General features: G+C 41.6%; 1 protein-coding gene across 1 annotated transcript in view; it reads right to left on the bottom strand.

The window, feature by feature from the left end:
* Positions 1 to 7,224: 7,224 nt before the first annotated feature.
* LOC118284177 (protein phosphatase 1B) overlaps positions 7,225 to 19,028 on the bottom strand; it is a 36,411-nt gene continuing 24,607 nt past the window's right edge. The window contains exon 6 of the mRNA XM_035606887.2: positions 7,225 to 11,795. Coding sequence (XP_035462780.1) covers positions 11,766 to 11,795 — 30 coding nt within the window. The 3' untranslated portion in view covers positions 7,225 to 11,765. The remainder of the gene's footprint in view (positions 11,796 to 19,028) is intronic.

Raw genomic sequence — 19,028 nt, 5'->3', positions numbered from 1 at the left:
TGGGAACCACCCTCTGTGCAGGGGGTCATTTTATTGGTCGTTGTGATACTGACACCATTCCTGACCCCTCTTGTCTTTTGTTGGCATGTGTCATGCAATAGGAACAACATCGGATACAATGTTTTTAGCAGCTGTCTTCAGATGAGGGGCGACCGAAAATCCTTTCTTCAACAATGGAAACGCCATTCTAAACAGACTTTGAAATATACCTCCAAGCCCCGCCCCATAGTGTGCTCCAAGACTGCTGTATCCCAGTAACTCTCCACCCGTTTGTGCCGTATAGTATGATATGTAATTATCCGCGTTGTGCACATATGGTTGATACATAATCCCACACAGATGGATGTTTTCACAGGTCTAAAATGAAGTTTAACTATCTTTTTTCCGTATGTGAAGGGAATATTTTGATTTTGATCTGATTTGAGAGAAATCTCTATGTCAACAATGTGTGACTTGGAGAGATGTATGTTGTGTGGCTTGTCAAAAGTTCTTCTGATTGTTTGATTGTGTGATCCTGTAATATGTACGATTCTCAATAGAGGTACGTAACTATGCCTGCATGGACATCTGCAGGGTATGGAGCCTAATAAACCTCGAGGGGGGGGGGTTCTGATGCTGGCGTACTTATATCTTGGGTTGCACTCTGTTTGCGGTTTGTATAAATAAAGGTCCCGGGTGTGGGTTTATCATTGGGGTTTGTGAATTCTTTTCGAAAAGTGATGAACCCTCTTTTTCGATTTTTTGTCAAACGCATAAAATTCACCATCTTTGGATGGGAAGTTTGTCCATGTTCTCGGATATTGTATTTCTATTAAGCCCACTTCATACAGTTCTCTAAAGTTTAAGGGTTTGGACAATTTTGTTGTAAAACTGGTTATTCTATTGTTAAGAAAAAATAATGTTGAAGAATTCCTAGGTAACGTCTCAAAGAATCCTTCGCCCTCCATGTCAGACATCTGTCTTTATCCGTTAAGCTTTCGGAAATCCTTACGGTAGATGAATGACGTGTTTCTCCAAAATCCATGAATTAAATTTATCAGGCCATCCAAGCTATTTCACTAATACCATATTCTGTCCATGTCCTCTCTTTCTAGATAGGATCTTTTCTATTTTAAAAGTCTTGTGTTTATCCACTATAATTTTTTGTAGTTCTGGTTCATAAAAGGTACCCCACAGTATATATCAATCGTAGTCTCTTATTCCGTAAACAGGAGGCCTTCGAGGAATACATTCAGTTACAGTAAAATATTCAACAGTATAATTTTGTTCATAACCTTTTTTAAAAGGACCTCTTAATTTAGAAATTCTCATTTTATTTAAAATTGATCAGACCTTTGTCTTTTGTATGATACAGATTATTAAAAAAGAATATGTTCATTGTCTTTTGTGACCTCAGACGGTGTCATCTTAATGCTATAATGATAACTTGAATTGCAGGATCGGTTAAGTCTTGTAAATTATCTACATAACGTTTAGAATTATTGGCTGTTAAATAACGCCACATCTTAGTTTTCAGAATCCTATTGAAACGTTCTACAACACTAGCTTTTGTTTCATTCGCTGTTGTAAAGTGGATGATATTGTTATTTTCCATTAATGAACTAAACTCCTTATTTAAAAATTTATTTTCCATTGTCTGTTTGTAGTTTGTGTGTTACTCTGCCTTCTTCTAATATATCTTTAAAGGCTGCAGTAACACTTTATCCGTTTTTATTTTTTAAGACTCCAACCCATGCATATTTGGAAAACAAGTCTATACATGTCAACAAATAATGCACCCCATTGTTTTCCAAAGAGTATGCCGACATATCTACCAGGTCTGCCTGGAACTGCAAGTCTATTTCATTCACTAAAACTTTATTTCTCTTAAAATGAACAGGAGCTGTCTTGTGGAGAGTATACGTATCTTGTTTTGAGAGCCAATTTTCTATATCGGAGTATTTACATCAAATACCTGTACTTTCAAATACAGCATTTTTAAGTTTTGTCTACTGCCATACCCTCCTGTATTTTCAGGTGCATAGTATGTCTTTTTCATAACCTGCTCCATGGTTTGTTATCATAAAAATAAGTGATATCTTCATTTATTTAAGGTTTTTATATCCAATCACATCATCATTCTTGTCTTACATTCAATAATATTGTATATAACCAACTATCCAACATTGTGATCTGACAGTTTCAGGTGTTGTATTATCATCACCATTAAACGACACTCTTCTCATCTTACAAAATACACATCATCTTTTGACATATCTCGCATTTTATCCTCCCAAATATACAGAGATTCCTTAAGTGCTGTATTTATCCTATTATCAGCATCAACAATATTTCTTAGCTTTGTGTTGAGACAAGGTATCGTGATCCATTTCTGCATAACAGTTTCTGCAACGCCTGATATGTGGTGTGTAGAATGTGATATGACCCGGAGGTGATCCAGTACATATTTCTGCGCATTTGCATAATTCTTGTTAGAAATCTCTTTCCAAATTTCGTTTTCTTCAAGAAAATCTAAGGGAAGTACACCAATACATGAGTAATACTGATTACTGTACAAAATATTGGAATAAGCACACTATAAACACGTCTTTTTAAGTCTATGCTGAAGTATTTTATACCCTTGTTTGGATTTTGACTTTTCGTTTTATGATTAAATATCCTTTTTTAACCACCTCTGCATTTGGGTCATGCTTCCTGCATACGTGACAGAACGAACCAACCACAACATGGACCCAGCAGAGAGTGGCATTCTGGTGGAGGAGTTTTTCGAGGCGGCACGACAGGTAGAGGGACTTTTTAAATATCTACAGCTGGCCAAAAGCATGGCACAGAAAGTCACCATAAGGACTTTGATGCAGCGTTTGTCAGTCAAAACCTTGGCCATTGGAGTGGTACCCTCAATTAAAGAGTAAGTTGGACACCCCTGTTGCTGGTAGCCTCCAGCTGACCTCCACGTCGGCTAGCATCGGGGTTCCTAGTCTGCAGCTGGTCTCCACGTCGGCAGGCTTGCGGCTTGCTTGCCTCCAGCCATCCTCCACGTCGGCTAGCATCTGGCCTGCAAACTTCCTGCCACGTCTCCAGTCGGTGGGCCGATCGACACATTCCCTGTCGGTGGTCTGACCGATCCCCCCTCCTCGCCACCAGTCGGTGGGCTGATCGACACGTTCCTCATTGATGGTCCGGCCGATCCCCCCTCCTCGTCGCCAGTCGGTGGGCCGATCGACACGTTCCTAGTCGGTGGTCCGGCCGACGCCTGCTCCTCGTCTCCAGTCTGTGGGCCGATCGACACGTTCCTCGTCGGTGGTCTGGCTGATCCCCCCTCCTCGTCTCCAGTCGGTGGGCCGATCGACACATTCCTTGTCGGTTGTCTGGCCGGTCCCCCCTACTCGTCTCCAGTCGGTGGGCCATTTGGTACGTTCCTCGTCGGTGGTCCGGCCGATGCCTGCTCCTCGTCGTCAGTCGGTGGGCCAATCGACGCGTCACCCGTCGGTGGTTCGCCTGAATCCTCCTCGTCGCCAGTCGATGGGCCGATCGACACGCTCCTCGTCGGTGGTCTGGACAAACTCTGCTCCTCGTCGCCAGTCAGTGGGCCGATCGACACGTTCCTCGGGGGTGTTCCCCCAGAACTGTTATGCCTGCCTGCAAGGCCTTCAGGCCTTCCCCCAGAACTGTTATGCCTGCCCGGCCTCCGGGTCATCCCCCAGAACTGAGTAAGTAAGACTTACAAGAGTAAGTAAGTAAGTAAGTAAAATTTTATTTGTATATTTGTATATTTTTTTAAATATTTTTTAGACAAGCAAAGAGAAAAAACCCCAGAAAAAACAACAAATAGAGAGACATGGGAAAACTTGCTCTGCAATACAATTATAATGAAGTATAATTACCTCACATAAGCCAACACATACATATACAATGATTTTAAGTCACTCTTGACAAGTAGGACCAGAATGGTTGCCACATCATGTCAAAGGTTGCGGATCTGAGAGAGACATTGTGTCGGATTCTTTCCATATGTAACAGATTAGTGATTTCTGCTAGCCAGGTTTTAAAAGAAGGGACTTCCTCACTTTTCCAGTGAGTAAAAAAGTTCCTTTTAACAACAACCATAACATGTTGTATTGTCCTACGGTGTAAGTGGGAGAGAGTAGAAAGATGTTGGGTGCAACCTAAAATCGATGTGCAGGGGTCAGGGGGATATCACAGCAATATATATTAAAGCCAGAAGAGGTGACCTAGGGTAACCTAAGCTGATCTACATTTTAGGCAAGCTGGTATTGACGCAAAGTGTGGGATATTCTTGCGGGTAAAGTCTCTGATCTGGAGATAACGGAAAAAATGTGTATCTGATAATGCATATTTTTCTTTCAGCTGAGTAAAGGTGGCAACACTTTTATTGATATAAAGGTCTCCAATGGTGCCGATACCCTTATTTTTCCAGAGTACAAAAGTGTGATCAGTAAGTGAAGTAGGAAAGGCGTGATTATGGCAAAGAGGGGTAGAGATGGAGGTTTCAGGCAACTTAAATTCATTTCTGATTTGATACCAAATTTTTAAAGAGCTTGTTACTACAAAGTTATAATCTGCAATAGTTGTCAGATAATTGGTTGGAGAAAAAAGAAGGGCATGAAGAGAGTTTTTAGGGAGATTCTGTTCAACTGCGGGGGAAGAGAATGCCATGTTTAATTCCCGCATTACTCCGTCGAAAGCACGGCGTTGCTCTGTGACTTCAGGTGAGATATCCAACGCTGATCTGGGCTCCATTGTAGGACACGGGAGTTTGTAGGCTGGCAATTTTAAGGATTTTCTTCCTCTCTGGAAAATGGCGAACCTTCACGATCATGGAGCGTGGGTGCGCTGCTGAAGATTGTTGACCTATGTGGTGCGCCCGGTCAACCTTGAGTCCATTGGGGAAGTTATTAGTGCCAAGAAGTTGCAGCAGGAGCTCTGTGATGAACTGCGTCAGATTCCCTTTCTCAACTTTTTCTGGTAAGCCACTGATTCTAATGTTCGAGTGTCTTGATCGGCTCTCTGGATCATTTAGTTTATGCTTGGTGGATTTGTTGACCTCCATCATCTCCGCGCACTGCTTTTTAAGGTCTGTGATGCGGGTCTCGTGATCGGTCGCGCACCCCTCTAGTTTAGCAATGCGTGTTTTGTGGTCGGTCAGGGAAGTCTGGACTTGGTGAAGCTTTGAGTATAGTGCGTTGAATCTTGTGTTCATGTCCTCATCCAGTTTCCCGATAGCTGTCAAGATATTATTCAAGGTGGGCTGCGAGTATGGGGGGTCGTTAGTGCTAGCATCAGTGTCCGAGCCGCAGGCTAGCTCGGGGTGAATGCCATGGCCGTCGACCTTATCCGTGACGAGAACAGCTTTGCCGTCTTTCTTGGAGCAGAGAGTTCCAGAGGGATGGGGCCCTAATGTCAAAGGCACAGTCACCCTTGGATTTGCGGTGGGAGCGGGGTACGGTTAAAAGACCCTGGTCAGATGATCTGAGTGGCCTAGAGGTAGTGTAGGGATGTAGGAGTTCCGAGATATATGAAGGGGCAAGATTGTGTAGGGCCTTGTATGTGAAAAGCATTATCTTGAAGTCTATTCTGTACTTTATGGAAAGCCAATGGAGGTGTGCAAGGATTGGTGTAATGTGCGATCTGCGATTGGATTTAGCCAACAGCCTGGCTGCAGCATTTCACATTAGTTGCAAGCGAGACAGGGCTGTTTGACTGAGTCAGGAGTATAGGGAATTGCAGTAGTCAAGGTGTGAGAAGATGAAGGTTTGGATTAGTGATTCTAGATCTCTGGTGGATAGCACTGATTGTGTGAAAAAGTGGATCACTGGGTCTGTGTATGTTTTGGTCATTGGATTTTCTTTTCAGAAAAACGAGTTTTAAAAAACATGTGATACATGGACATGATGGAGCGCCCCCCACCCCCAAGCTGCTTACAGTCACAGTGTACTGTAACAATTACAGTAAGTGTACAGATCTGATCGACCTTGTCAAAGGCCTAATTGTGGACATCTCTACAACTGCAGGTCTTGTTGTGTGTTCCCAGTCTGCAATGGTTAGTACCTACCAAAAGTGGTCAAAGGAACGGACCACTGGTGAACTGGCGCATCCAAGGCTCACTGATGGGTATGGAGAGTGAAGGATAGCCCATTTATTCTGATACCACAAAAGAGTGGAAACAGTATTCCTTCATGACAGTGGCCTCATTCAGCAGAATAATTAGCCCTGACATCCTGCACAAATGGTTCAGGAACACAAGGAGTTCAAGGTGATAACTTGGCCTTAAAATTTCCCTGATCTCAATCCAATCGAGATTCTGTGGGATAGGGTTAGTCACGGGCTATGAATTTCCCAATGGGTTTGATTATTCTCTTTAGCTTTTTGGCTGTTAAGCTGAAGCAAATGCTTTTTATGGCACTGTTAAAGATGAACAGTCATGTTTGAGGAATTAGCTGCTGTGTAGGTTTGTATCGCTTTGCACAACTTACAATTTGTCTTTGTGTTGACAACTATTTTGTTTGTTGTTCTCATACTTCACTGGAAAGACAAAGTTTTGCCACACGTGACTTCTGCATATCTGGAGTGTTTTAATCGCTATTATATCCAACGTTGGATAACTGTATGAGGCCATCTTCCAGTTGTAGCTTAGTGTCTATGTCTCAGTTCCAGAATTTCTGGTTGTAGGCCCTGTTGCATACAATTGCAATTACACCCTCTGTTGTCGAAAGTGGGTAATTATGACAGATATTTTCGTGGTTGTCATTCCAGATCATGTCGTTTCATTGTTTAAATACCAGGAAATTCCAGGATAGCCCTTTCTGATTTTTGCATCGCAATATATTGATTTTCTATTTATTTTTCCATCCCTAACTGCTAGTCTGAATTTGTACCATGATTTGTGCTGAGGCAATATAGAAGTTCAGTTGTGGGCGGGGAAGCAAGGCTGTGCCCGAAAAACTTACCATACTTTCAATCACTTCACATAATTTGTAATCATTAAAATGCATAGGCCTTGTTGACAGACATATGCTCACTGTCTCGAGTTTCATTGACTCATTTAAAAAACAAACAAACTGCTGAACATCTTGCACAGAGCACCAGCCGTCTCAGGTTAAAAGAAAAATTAAATTACAACTTTTCTATCGTTGTACTGAACCATAAATGCTTACAAAAAGACAAAAAGAAATTTCAAGCTGGCATTAAAAAAAAGCATAGCCATTTAAACTTAATTCCATTTTATTTTCACGTTTATGTTTATTGTATGGTCTGTAACATCACAATAGCATACTGGCAAATTAATACAAGAAGAAGAGATGGTGAATGGTCTTTTAGTATTATCAAAGGTCAAAAATGAAGGTGAGTGGGTCATAATTACTCTAAATCACTAACCAGCCAATCATTACATCATTCTGTCTTCAAAAGAACATATTCATAGGAGCTAAAAAGGATTGGAATAAATAAAACCAGTGAGGAATTCATCATTACAATAATACATTTCAATAATTTTTGACAGTGTGTATAACGAGTGACCAGAGACCATAGAAGGAGGTGGCCCCTCTTCTGTCGTTTTCACAATCACATCGACCCAGCCAGTCCAGAATAATTGACAGGTTCAGGAGACAATATGTTTTGTATCATAAAAAACATGTCCTTAAATCAAAAGCAACAAGTCAGGGTCAAATCATTGAGGTATCGCTAAACCTCCAAAGTCTCCTCTAAAAAGTCCTCCCATGTTGAATATATCTAGTAATTTTCTTTTCCCAAGAGACCTTGTCCTGAAAATAGACGACCGATGAGGAGAAAATGTGATGTGATGCTGCTTGTTGCTTGTGTTTAGTCCATGCAGTTGAATCAGTGTGAATAATGAAAAGTTACATTCCAAAAAATAAATGTCTCTCCCCCCTTCACTCCTCTCCTTGCCCAGTGTCAGATATAAATTAAACATAAACCTAAACTTAGGGTTTTGTTCAGTGTGGTAAAACCTTATATAACATTAAAGTCACTGCATATGATGACCTTGTGAAATAAAAGAGTTGAAGATAATTTCATTCAGATGCAGTAAATATTTAACTATTTTGGGGCTTGAGAAAAATAACTGAGTGGCTGGATTTCAGTCTACTTTTTTCTCGTGATTTTGCTACAACCTTCCTCTCTACATTGTGTTCCACCACACTGAACATCCACCAGCCCACTACATCTCCCACTAACACACAAAATACACTCTTCCCTCAATCACAAAACATGCACAACTAAAGAGATCGCACCCCTCCCACTCCCTCCACCACAAAGAAAAAAACAAAACAATCATCCTATCAAAACAGCGCAACTGCAAAAGAAATACACATTCAAGTACCTATTTGTCATATGGCACCAAGGGTAAGTGTACCACAAGAACAATAACCAGCAAGCAAACACCTTGTAGGCCTAATCTCTTTCAATACTGCCACTTCAAAAAGCATAATAATTTGCCATTGAATGATTGAAAAGAGTGTATATTACAGTTGTGTATATATTTATAGCCCATTTTTTAATTCATCTACATAAATAAAATTACACACCCTAAAGTATGCCTATGCAACACATTTGTTTCAAAATACTGAAGAGTTCATTTCTGACAAATATTTTTTCTGAGGTTTCAATGATTGACAGAAATGAAACAGATTGCTGGTAAATCCAAAGAGTCAAACCAGGGCTTTCCCAGCAACCACCATGTGCCTTTGAGGCAAAGTCTATGAAGGTAACTGGAAAAATTCAGGAGAGGAATTTCATTGACAGTGTGAACACAGCTCTGGGTGTAGGGCCTATTCTCTTCTGTCCTCGTCTTCCTCCTTTACTTTCCAGAGTGAAACACCAAAAACCTACTTCTCTCCCACATTCTAGCCTACAACATAGATTTCTTTCCAACGTCCTTGGCGTTTCCTTATCCATGTGTAATAGGACGACAGCCACAGTACTCTGAAAACATTTGTTATGTGCGGTTTTCAATCAAAACAAAATAGGATTTTTTTTTTTTTAAACAGAGGAGAAAGACAGAGAAGACAAGTTGTAGCACAGGCAAGATTGTTTGTAGATACAGTGTGTTGAGAGGAGAAAGAAAAAGGTGAGGCTGGAATCAGTTTATCTCCAACCATGTCTTTGGAACATTGCTCTGTGGGAACTGTGCGCACATCTTGGACTTGGACACACACAGAGAGACACACATATTTACACTTGGGTCACATACATTATGCCACAAAGAAAACAATGGCTAGAAAATAAAATGAAACAAAAAATTTAATAAAAACTATAGATGTTGTGCCTCATGAAAATGATTTGACCATGTGACTATTTGTTCCAAAGACAAAGGAAAACACTAAGAAACTCAGACTCCCATGGTTTTTCACCTTATCACACCTTGGGTATGAAATCTTCTCCAAACTCCAGCTACTATTGGTCATACGTGTCCCACGAGGCCTATAAAACCCCAGCGCTCCCCCTGTTCTCTCTCTTCTCCCTTTGGGGAGTAAAGATCTTTCTCCTGCTCTCTTCGGAGAGTAAACATCTCTGCTTCTCCCCCATTGGGGAAGGCCCATCTGCTCTCTGAGGATCCTGACCTCCATGCAGGCCTGACTAATGCAGATTGCTACCACTTCCAAAGGTAGTGACACAAGGGGCCTGCCTAAGGACCAACCAAGGCAGTTAAGTCTGGTTTTACATCTTAAGTCTTGCCAGCTGATCTAAGCAACAGGAGCCACCAAGCAGTTGAGGTCGACCACACTCTGTAAGGAGAAGAAGGACACTGAAACCCCACAACATTTCTGGACACACAAACAGCAAATGAAAGGACCTTCTTCTTTTTCCATGGACTTGGTAACGTAACCTGGTCACAACATAGCATAACACGATAGGAATGTTTAACTTTGGTAGAACTGTATTGATTGGATTCAATGTGTAAACATGATGTTATTATATTTGTTCCGATGTGAATTTGTTGTTCGTATCTTGTAACTAACCCTCTTTTAACCTGGCATGTTTGTCCTACACCAAATGGCCTTATCAGAGAAGCACGGCATGTGGTCGAGTAGACACCTTGGATTCTGCCTTTATTTGTTTACCGCCATCTTATTTCTAGGCCTTCTCAGACCATTGACCTCACCATTAGAAACTGGCATCTACTCTGTGCACTCAAACAGACAGACACACATACGCAGACCTGTATATATTTATATTTGTTAGATTAGATATTCTTGTTTCTACTTGTTCTCTTTGGACAAAAGCGTGAGCTAAATGAATGTAATGTAAAAATAAGTGTTTCTAAATATACAGTCTGGTCTATTTAATGTTGCATAAGAGTGAGTATTGCCAACCTATGACCGGGAGAACTCCAAATCCTTCAACCTATGCTAACCACCAATATGGTGATTTTGGTTGAAATTATTAATTTAATTATGAATCATAATTCCAAATTAACAGATAGTGTATTATAAATGAGACTGAATTGTAAATTGGCTATCATTTCCCTTCCTTTGATGGGACGTGGTGCCGTGAGGTGACTTTAATATTAATTAAAGATATTATTTAATATTATATTGTTTTTGTATTTTTTAAATTATTTTTTTAAAGAATTTTGATAGCCATAGCTGATCAACTGTAATCACAACAAATGGTGCCCCGTGCATGAGGCCGGGTCCTTTTGCCAATGTCAACGCCCAAAGTTTCTATCTCTTAAAAAACAGCAGGCTCACAGGCTTTGGATTCTGGCCATGTTCGTTGAGTCTCGTCTGTCATATGAAGAAACAGTAGTTGAGAGATGGAGGGAGTGAAAAAACAACTGTTGAATAGCATCCTTGACGAGACAAAAGGAGAGAAAGTGAGCAGGGATGTGCAAGAAGTCAGTATAATTCCATGTAATTCCTTTTCAGCCAGGCACACCAGCCCATGTCCTGTTTTAGTTTGGACGAAACTGACATTTGTTGCCGCACAGACTTGGTTCTCTCAGGAGCGTTTCCCCTGTGTTCAGGTGTAGCCTCAGTGATGGAGATCTCTGGTGCTGAATTTGAGGCCTTAACTCAGAGGTCTTTGGGAGTTTTAAACCTCTGAGTTTGGTGAGGTGTTCTCTGACGAGCTGGGTGCAGGGGAAGTGTTGGGCCTTGGTTGATTCCTAGCAATGCCTGTATGTGTGGGAATCACAGGCTTGTGTTGTCGATCAGCTACCAGTCAGCTGCAAGAAAAGTTCACACTTCAAAATAAATAATGCCAAAAAAATGCAGCCAACAAACCTCTAAAGTCTAATCTGAAAGACATTCACAAGTGGCATTTTGGCTGTGGCTGGTTGTTGTAAGGTCCTCCATCTCTTTCAGTTCTGAGCAAGGCACCAACGCCCCAAAGTGTTCAGAGCAGGACTTCTCCTGTGTCTCCATCGATCCACAATCAAAAGAACAACTTCAAGGAAAGCAAGAAGACGAGGGGCAAAAGATTCTGTGCTTGTTTGCCCCTCCTATGATGTATACACTGTATATGCCTTTTGTCTTTTTCACAATTGATGCAGTTGTTCTTGTTTGTTACCATTTTGTTCTATATATATATAAAAAAAAATCTCTTTTGCAGTCCTCTCAGTTGGGTGTGTTGTGTTTCTAAAACCAGGATTTCTGCTTTGATTGATCTCTGTGTGAAGGAAAAAAATTAAAATAATAAAAATCCCAGAGGAAAGGTGACTATGAATGTGATCTTGTGTGGAAAAGTGGTCCTGTTTTGCTGGATCAGAAAGTTGTGCTGGACAGCTACCACTGATACTCCAAGTCAGCTGCATTCTGTAAGATAAAAGGCAGGGAAGAGAAGGGGAAGGGAAAAAAGGAAGGAAGAATGAAAAAATAAGGGAAACATGACAAGGGGTAAGAGAGCAGGGAGACATATGGGGTGGGGGGCATTGTTATCAAACAGAAATACAATCTTTACGGTAACATTCAATCATTTTGGTCCTCATCCTGGTCTTGAAGGGCAGGTTTTCCAATGATCCAAAAAAAAAGTTACAATAGTGGAGTAAGCCAGGGCACACTTTCAACCTCAGTTTGTAGCTTCTTTAAGCCAACAGGACAATTCTAAGGCCTTTCATGTTATTGCAGGGGGTAATATGGGAAACAGACAGTGCAATTGTGGAAAGACTGAGACAGTGATGCATGCGTGTAGGGCCAGTGCATGCGTGTGTGTGTGTGAAGTGAGAGACTGACAGCATTAAATACGACGAACACTCATTCATCCTTGTCACACCTGGACAGTCATGTCTTTACACACATACCTTTCACCCTAAATGGAGCTCCACATGCTATAGAGTAGATCAGAGCAGGGAGACTGATGAAGGTGTGGCGTGACACAGTGCAGTTTTCTCCTAAATGAAAAGTGTCGCTTCTGACCAAAGACCATGTACACAGCTGGAATCTCAAAAATGAGGAGGATGGTGTCACGCACCATAGCAACTGAGTTGTTGCAGTCTTTCGATGAGGAAGAAAGAAATGCTGGTTTTAAACTTGCATTCAGAAAACACGCACATGAAAAAGGTGGTCTGTTCGTCCTTTGACCAACCGTCTCCAGTATTATCACCGAGCTGTGATTTTGTGTCCTTGCCCAAAGGGGGCGAAAGGGTAAGTGGGACTTTCCCAATTGTGTAGTGTGCATCGATGGAAAACATGGCGTGATTAGAGGCACTCCACCTGCAGGCAGTGACTACTTCAATTACAAATGTCCATCTCCTCAATGCTCGTAAGCCAAGTTACAAAAAATGGGAGGTGCGAATCAAAAGCGACGTCAACGACGCTGTGCACAAAGTAAATCCAGGTTTACATGCCTGTAAAAAGGCTCACCAATGTTTGTATGTGTGCCCAACAGGGTGTTGGATCAGGAGCAAATGGACTTGACAGTAGATTCTTGAAGACATTTCACCTCTCATTCAAGAGGCTTCTTAAGTTCTAACTAAGGATACATCCACATTACTACATTTTTGTTTTAAAATGTATCACTGCTGCTACATTTACGCCTGCTATATCTACACTACTCTAGGGTTTCTGTATAAAACAGAGAAGCTTGGAAAAGCTGCTCACCCAGTTTTAGTTTGAAAACTCCGGTGCTGTGTTGTAGTATGGACAGGGAAAAACTGAAATGTTTAGAAACAATGACGCTTGGGGTGGGTGTTTTGGCCAAAAGATTGATGATGATCTTTTTAGATCTGAATTACAATTTTTCACACCATCTAGGCTGTAAAAAAAAAAACTTGGACCAGCAGAAGTAGAGTGTACTTTAACTTACACTAAATGCTTCGACAGATCGCTTTTTTCACTGCCTTTACTTGTGAAACATTTGTTACACTTGTGGCAACGAGTGTGGTCTCCATTGATTTTGTTGAAGTAGTGGATTACTTTTTATATTATATTATTAAAACGTGGAGGTGGTGTTTGAAGCCTTCGTTCTCTGTAACAATGTAAGGCTGGATATCTTTTAAAATAAAGGAGGCTGTAGTGTCAGTTATTGTCTTTGATCGAGTGTAGCGGTCAGCCAGCAGGGCATGGAAAAAACTTGCAATATTCTGCTCACCGTCACCACAGTTGGGGGTAGTTACTGTTGGGGGAAGCCAGTTAACTGACAGATGGTCACACCGCTTCATCGCATCAGGTGAGTTATGAGGTTAGTTCTACTGCCTGTGTCCTTAACAGCAGCGCAACACTTGTCAATGTTCCTGTCTCTCTTGTGAAACCCGTAATGTTCCCAAACTTTCGATCTGCAGTTCACAGGTGGGTACATCTGCTCAGCCTTCATCATGTTTGTGCGCACTACTTGTGGGGCACACAATAGTTCACATCCTCGGCGCACGTTAACATAATGTAGGTCCTGTGACTGCACATGCTTATCTGCTTAGTGTGTGCTGTGTCAGTCATTGGGTACAGTCAAAATGTCAAATTTGCTTAGGAAGTTTCCAGAATCTTGAAGTGACCTGGAAGTATTTGATCGGCAGCCATGATAAGTGCTGTTTTGGGTTCTCTAAATTACTACTTTTGCTCCCTCAATTTAATAGTTAAATAGAATTAAATTCAGCGGGTTGTCTCATCTGAAAATAAAAATATTTAAATATTTATTTAAAATAAATAAATAAATTATTTTGATATACTCTAAAACGTCGCTGGAGGGGTTCTTTAACCTTTTTCAACTCATAGACAAACCTTAGAGACCAAATTTTAAAAATCCTGATCTTAGGTCTTAGTCAAAGTGGGGTTATGGCCAAGGCCGTGGCTCGCCTCCCTGGGTAGAGGGAGACGAGGCTCACGTCGCTCTGGAGCCTCTCGGGAGTTCCCACCGCACCGGGACTCGTCTGCCCGCCAACGGGATACCCTGCGCAAAGCCTGCAGTGCGGTCAGGGGGCAGCCGCCGACGGACGGGCGCGAGGCTCGTGGTTGCTGTTTTACGCAGCAGAGAGAGCGCGAGGACGTGGAGGATGCGTAAAACAGCAACCACGAGCCTCGCGCCCGTCCGTCGGCGGCGGCCCCCCGAGATTAAAAGTAAATATCTACGAGGCAAAGGGTTTGGAGAAAAAGGAGAAAGACACAAACCCACCGGGCGCTCTGTCCACCGCGACCCACGACTAAGCCGGCCGGAGCCAGCGAGAAGTCGGAGGAGGAGCAGCGGCGGAGAGGTTGGTACCCAGCGGGCGTGCAGCGCGGCAGCCTAGGGCAGAGGCACCGCAATGGTGCTGGGTACATGGTTCTCGAGAGAGCGGGGCCGGGCCGATAGGCAACCGGATCTGCCCTCCCAAAAAAAACTAATGGTGGACGTAGCAGCCGCGCATCGGCCGATGCCGATACAGGTAAAAAATGCAAACATCGGCCGATAAATCGGTCGAACACTACTCTAAATGCTTAGGAAAGGAGCTTCAATGCTTACTTTCCTATCTCCTTTAGCGTAGGGTACACCGGACATTCCTATAAGAAAAGAAGTGAGAAATAGACGACCCACAATTCATTGCGGCAGCGATATTTAACGTGACGCGCCATGCACGGACGTAAAAGTTTCAACCCAAAGTAGAAGAAGAAGAAGAGTATGAATATGACCCAGAAGAAACGCACGTCATCATGTAAGTTATCGACGCATACAAATCATTTACATCTAGGGTTTTTACCAGAACCGATACTACGGTACCAAGTCGGTCCAAACATTCTTAAAACGCAAAGGTACTTGTTTTTCTGCAGTAGCGTAAGTACCGTAGGAACCAAGGCAGTAATTCTACCAGGAACTGATGGGGACAGCATATACACCTACAAGTGTCTTAAAGTTGACTTAATTTCTTTGAGGAACACAAAACATATGATAGTGGAAATTATATGAAAATCAAAATACAGAGAGAATTACGGTCTCCTGATCTATTCATTCTGTGTCCCGTCAACAACATGTAGCTGACGTTCACAGTATATAAGGTGTGTGTGTGTGTGTGTTCATGTCTGTGTGCGTCATTCCAGTTGCTCCTGATTCAACTCCCTTTTGGATAACTCTGACATGGATTAATGAGACTCTCCACAGACATTGTGTATATGCATGTGTGTGGGTGTGTGTAAATTAGGGGTTGGAAGAAGAGGGCAGGGGTGTAACAATTAAATGTGATATATGATCACTTACCAAATGAAACAAGAGGGCTGCGTTAATCAGAGGGTGAACACAGTTAGATAAATCGTTACAACCCTTATATTTGTGTGTGATGTGTATATAGGTATGTACTTTCACACATACCATTTGAAATATATATTTTTTAGATTTATCTAAAGGTGCCATCAGTAATTATTTTCAAGCTTTTTCACCAAGTTCATTAACAAACATCAGTTTTAAATGTTGTGTTGCTTAAAGCTACAGTATGTAATATTTAGAAGAACTTACTCACAGAAATTGAATATATTGTCCAAAACTGTGTTCATATATGTATAACAAACTGCAACAAAGAACCAAGGTTTTTTCGTCAACTTTGAATGAGTTATATATAGTTTCATTAGGTGGACCCGACTTCCGTGTAAGTCGCCATGTTTGCTACGTCGTGTTTTAATAAGGTTGCACAAACAGTCCAGAATACGCGCAGTCGCGTTGAATTTTCAGAGCTGCCAGTAAAATGGAATCAGCGGAGCGCCACCATAAACTGTCCCTGTCTGTTGCTTAGTTGGTTACGGTTTGGAACAATTTCTTCTTGTTACTCTTTTCTACAACTGCTGCTCATTAATCGGTGGAGCATCATGATTTTACTACTGCTGGTCCACGTCTTGAATGGGGACTAAATATCCCTTGATCTATTATGGACCAGGTTGAATGTCCTCAGGTCTCATTATTGAAATAAAATCTTAAATGAGTTTGAGTACATTCAAAAGAACTATGATGAATGAAAAATTAACTACATTTTCTTTAATTAAGAAATTGCCTTCAGTAACAATATTGCAATTTATGTTGTCCTGTCAGTTTATACAGGAATAACACACTGTAGATTAAACTCATTCTAACAGCAGGTTTAACTGCTAGATGTAATAGTGTAGCACCAAATCACCCAAGTCAGTTTGCTGTCAATGAAGACATTTTCTCTGTAGCACCATAAAGTTTATACCAAACAGGCCGTGGTTTTAACATTTGCCTGTGAAATCTTATCATAAAACTGCTTAACATGGGGGTTGACAGATGTAGCATTCAAAAGCAGCCATGAGATGTGCTCAAGAGATATAATTTACTGATTGCACTTTTAACTGAAGAAAAACAATGTGTTGTTAACTGCTTTATTTATTATATACAGTCAGGTTCTTAAGAATTTGGACAGCAATTTACCTGTATACACAACCACAATGGATTTGAAATGAAACACTCCAGATGTAATTGACATGTAGACTTAGTTTTGAGGCAAGGACTTTAACAGACCTATTGTATTAACAATTTAGGAATTAGAACGATTTTAAGCATTGTCCCACCATTTGTACAGGCTCCATTGGACAGAGTAACATAATTACAAATATAACGATTGTTATTAATACTTGGATGAATATTCTATGGAAACAATGACGGCCTGAAGTCTGTAATCCATGAATATCACCAAATGCTGAGTTTCCTCCCTTGAGTTGCTTTCCCAGGTTATACTGCAGCTGCCTTCAGTTGCTGCTTGTCTGTATGTCCTTTTGTCTGTTTTGTCATCAGTAACTGAAAAGGGTGACTTCACCCATCTGCACTGCTAAGTGCTGTCCTAACAGTTTTGCAGCTTTTGGTTGAATCTGAGCAGAAAGTAAAGCCCTATACACCTCACAATTCATCCTGCTTCTTCCATCAGCAGTCCTATCACTAAACACCAGTGACCCAGTTCCACTGGCAGTCATACATGCCCATCCCATAACACTGAGATTATGAGCTGTTCCTTTCCTCACCATACTTTTCTCTTCTCTATAATCCTAGTACAAGTTCATCTTGGTTTCATCTGTACAAAGAATCATATTCCAGAACTGGGCAGGCTTATTTAGATGTTTTCAATCTGGCCTTTGAGGTCGTGAACCAGAAAAAAACTTTTTGACCCTCACCAGTCTGGATTCAAGGCAGGGCACTCAACAGAGACTGCCCTCCTAGTTGTCACAGAGGTACTTCACACAGCTGGAGCAGCCTCCCTTTTCACTGTTGTCATCCTGCTCGATTTTTAGATTTATAGCTTTTGACAGTGAAACCCAAGATCCTCCTCCCTACCCTCCAAGAACAGGGAGAGTGCCGAGTCTGAGATTCCCAGCATCTTACATCAAGGACAGCAATTACAGGGTTACTTGGAGAGGATCTGTGTCTGAATCCTGCAACCTCACTACTGGGATCCCTCAGGGCTCTGTTCTGGGCCCCATCCTCTTCTCTCTTTACACCAGGTCATTAGGCTCTGTCATTCACTCACACAGCTTTTCCTATCTTAGCTATTCAGATGACACCAAACTCATTTGGTCCTTTCCACAATCTACACTAAGGTGGCTGCATGAATCTCTGCATGTCTGGCTGACATTTCTTAGTGGCTGTCGACGTACTACCTTAAGCTCAATCTGGACCAGACCGAGATTCTTTTCTCTCGCCTCTCGCATAAACGACCTCTCCATCACCATTGAGTGCCATTGAGTGCACCATCACTGGTGCTTGCCTATCGTGCTGCAAATGGCTCAGGCACTCCCTACATCCAGAACATGGTCAAACCTTTCACCAAAGCCCGTCCACTCTGCTCTTCTACTGACAAACAGCTTGCTACTCACTCACTGTAAGGGGTGGGTTTTCTGTCCTGGTTCCTCAATGGTGGAACAAGCTCCCCATTGACATCAGAAACCCTTCAAAGCTTGCGTCGCAGACTGATAACTCACCGGCTCAGACTGTACCTTACTCCCTGAATTAATTTAAATATAAAAATAAAAAATAAATTCTAAAATGAGCACTTGAAGCTGTTTTTGCCTATTTGATAAATGTTTATGCACCCTGATTCTTGCACTTTTGGGTAATATTTTCATGGTTGAATGCACTTATTGTAAGTCGCTTTGGACAAAAGCATATGCTAAATGAATGTTATGTAATATAATGTGATGGGGGGGGGGAATTCAACTAAGGTGGGGTTATGGAAAACAGAAAGGGGGAAACCCACTCACTTGCATCAACATCGCTTTGGACCTCATATGGAGAATTCCACTAAACAGCTACCAAATGCAAGTTTAAAACTTGGAATCAACTCAACCTTTTAGCAAATGAATTTTTCCTGGAATAACGAGGGAATTTACACTGAACAAAATTATAAACGCAACACTTTTTTTGGCCCCCATTTTTCATGAGCTGAACTCAAAGATCTAAGACTTTTTCTATGTACACAAAAGGCTTATTACTCTCAAATATTGTTCACAAATCTGTCTAAATCTGTGTTAGTGAGCACTTCTCCTTTGCCGAGATAATCCATCCACCTCACAGGTGTGGCATATGAAGATGCTGATTAGACAGCATGATTATTGCACAGGTGTGCCTTAGGCTGGCCAAAATAAAAGGCC

This window comes from Scophthalmus maximus, chromosome 10, assembly GCF_022379125.1.
Source record: "Scophthalmus maximus strain ysfricsl-2021 chromosome 10, ASM2237912v1, whole genome shotgun sequence".
Classification (NCBI taxonomy): domain Eukaryota; kingdom Metazoa; phylum Chordata; class Actinopteri; order Pleuronectiformes; family Scophthalmidae; genus Scophthalmus; species Scophthalmus maximus.
Note: the sequence above shows the minus strand (reverse complement) of the source record. Positions and strands in the feature narration are given on the sequence as shown.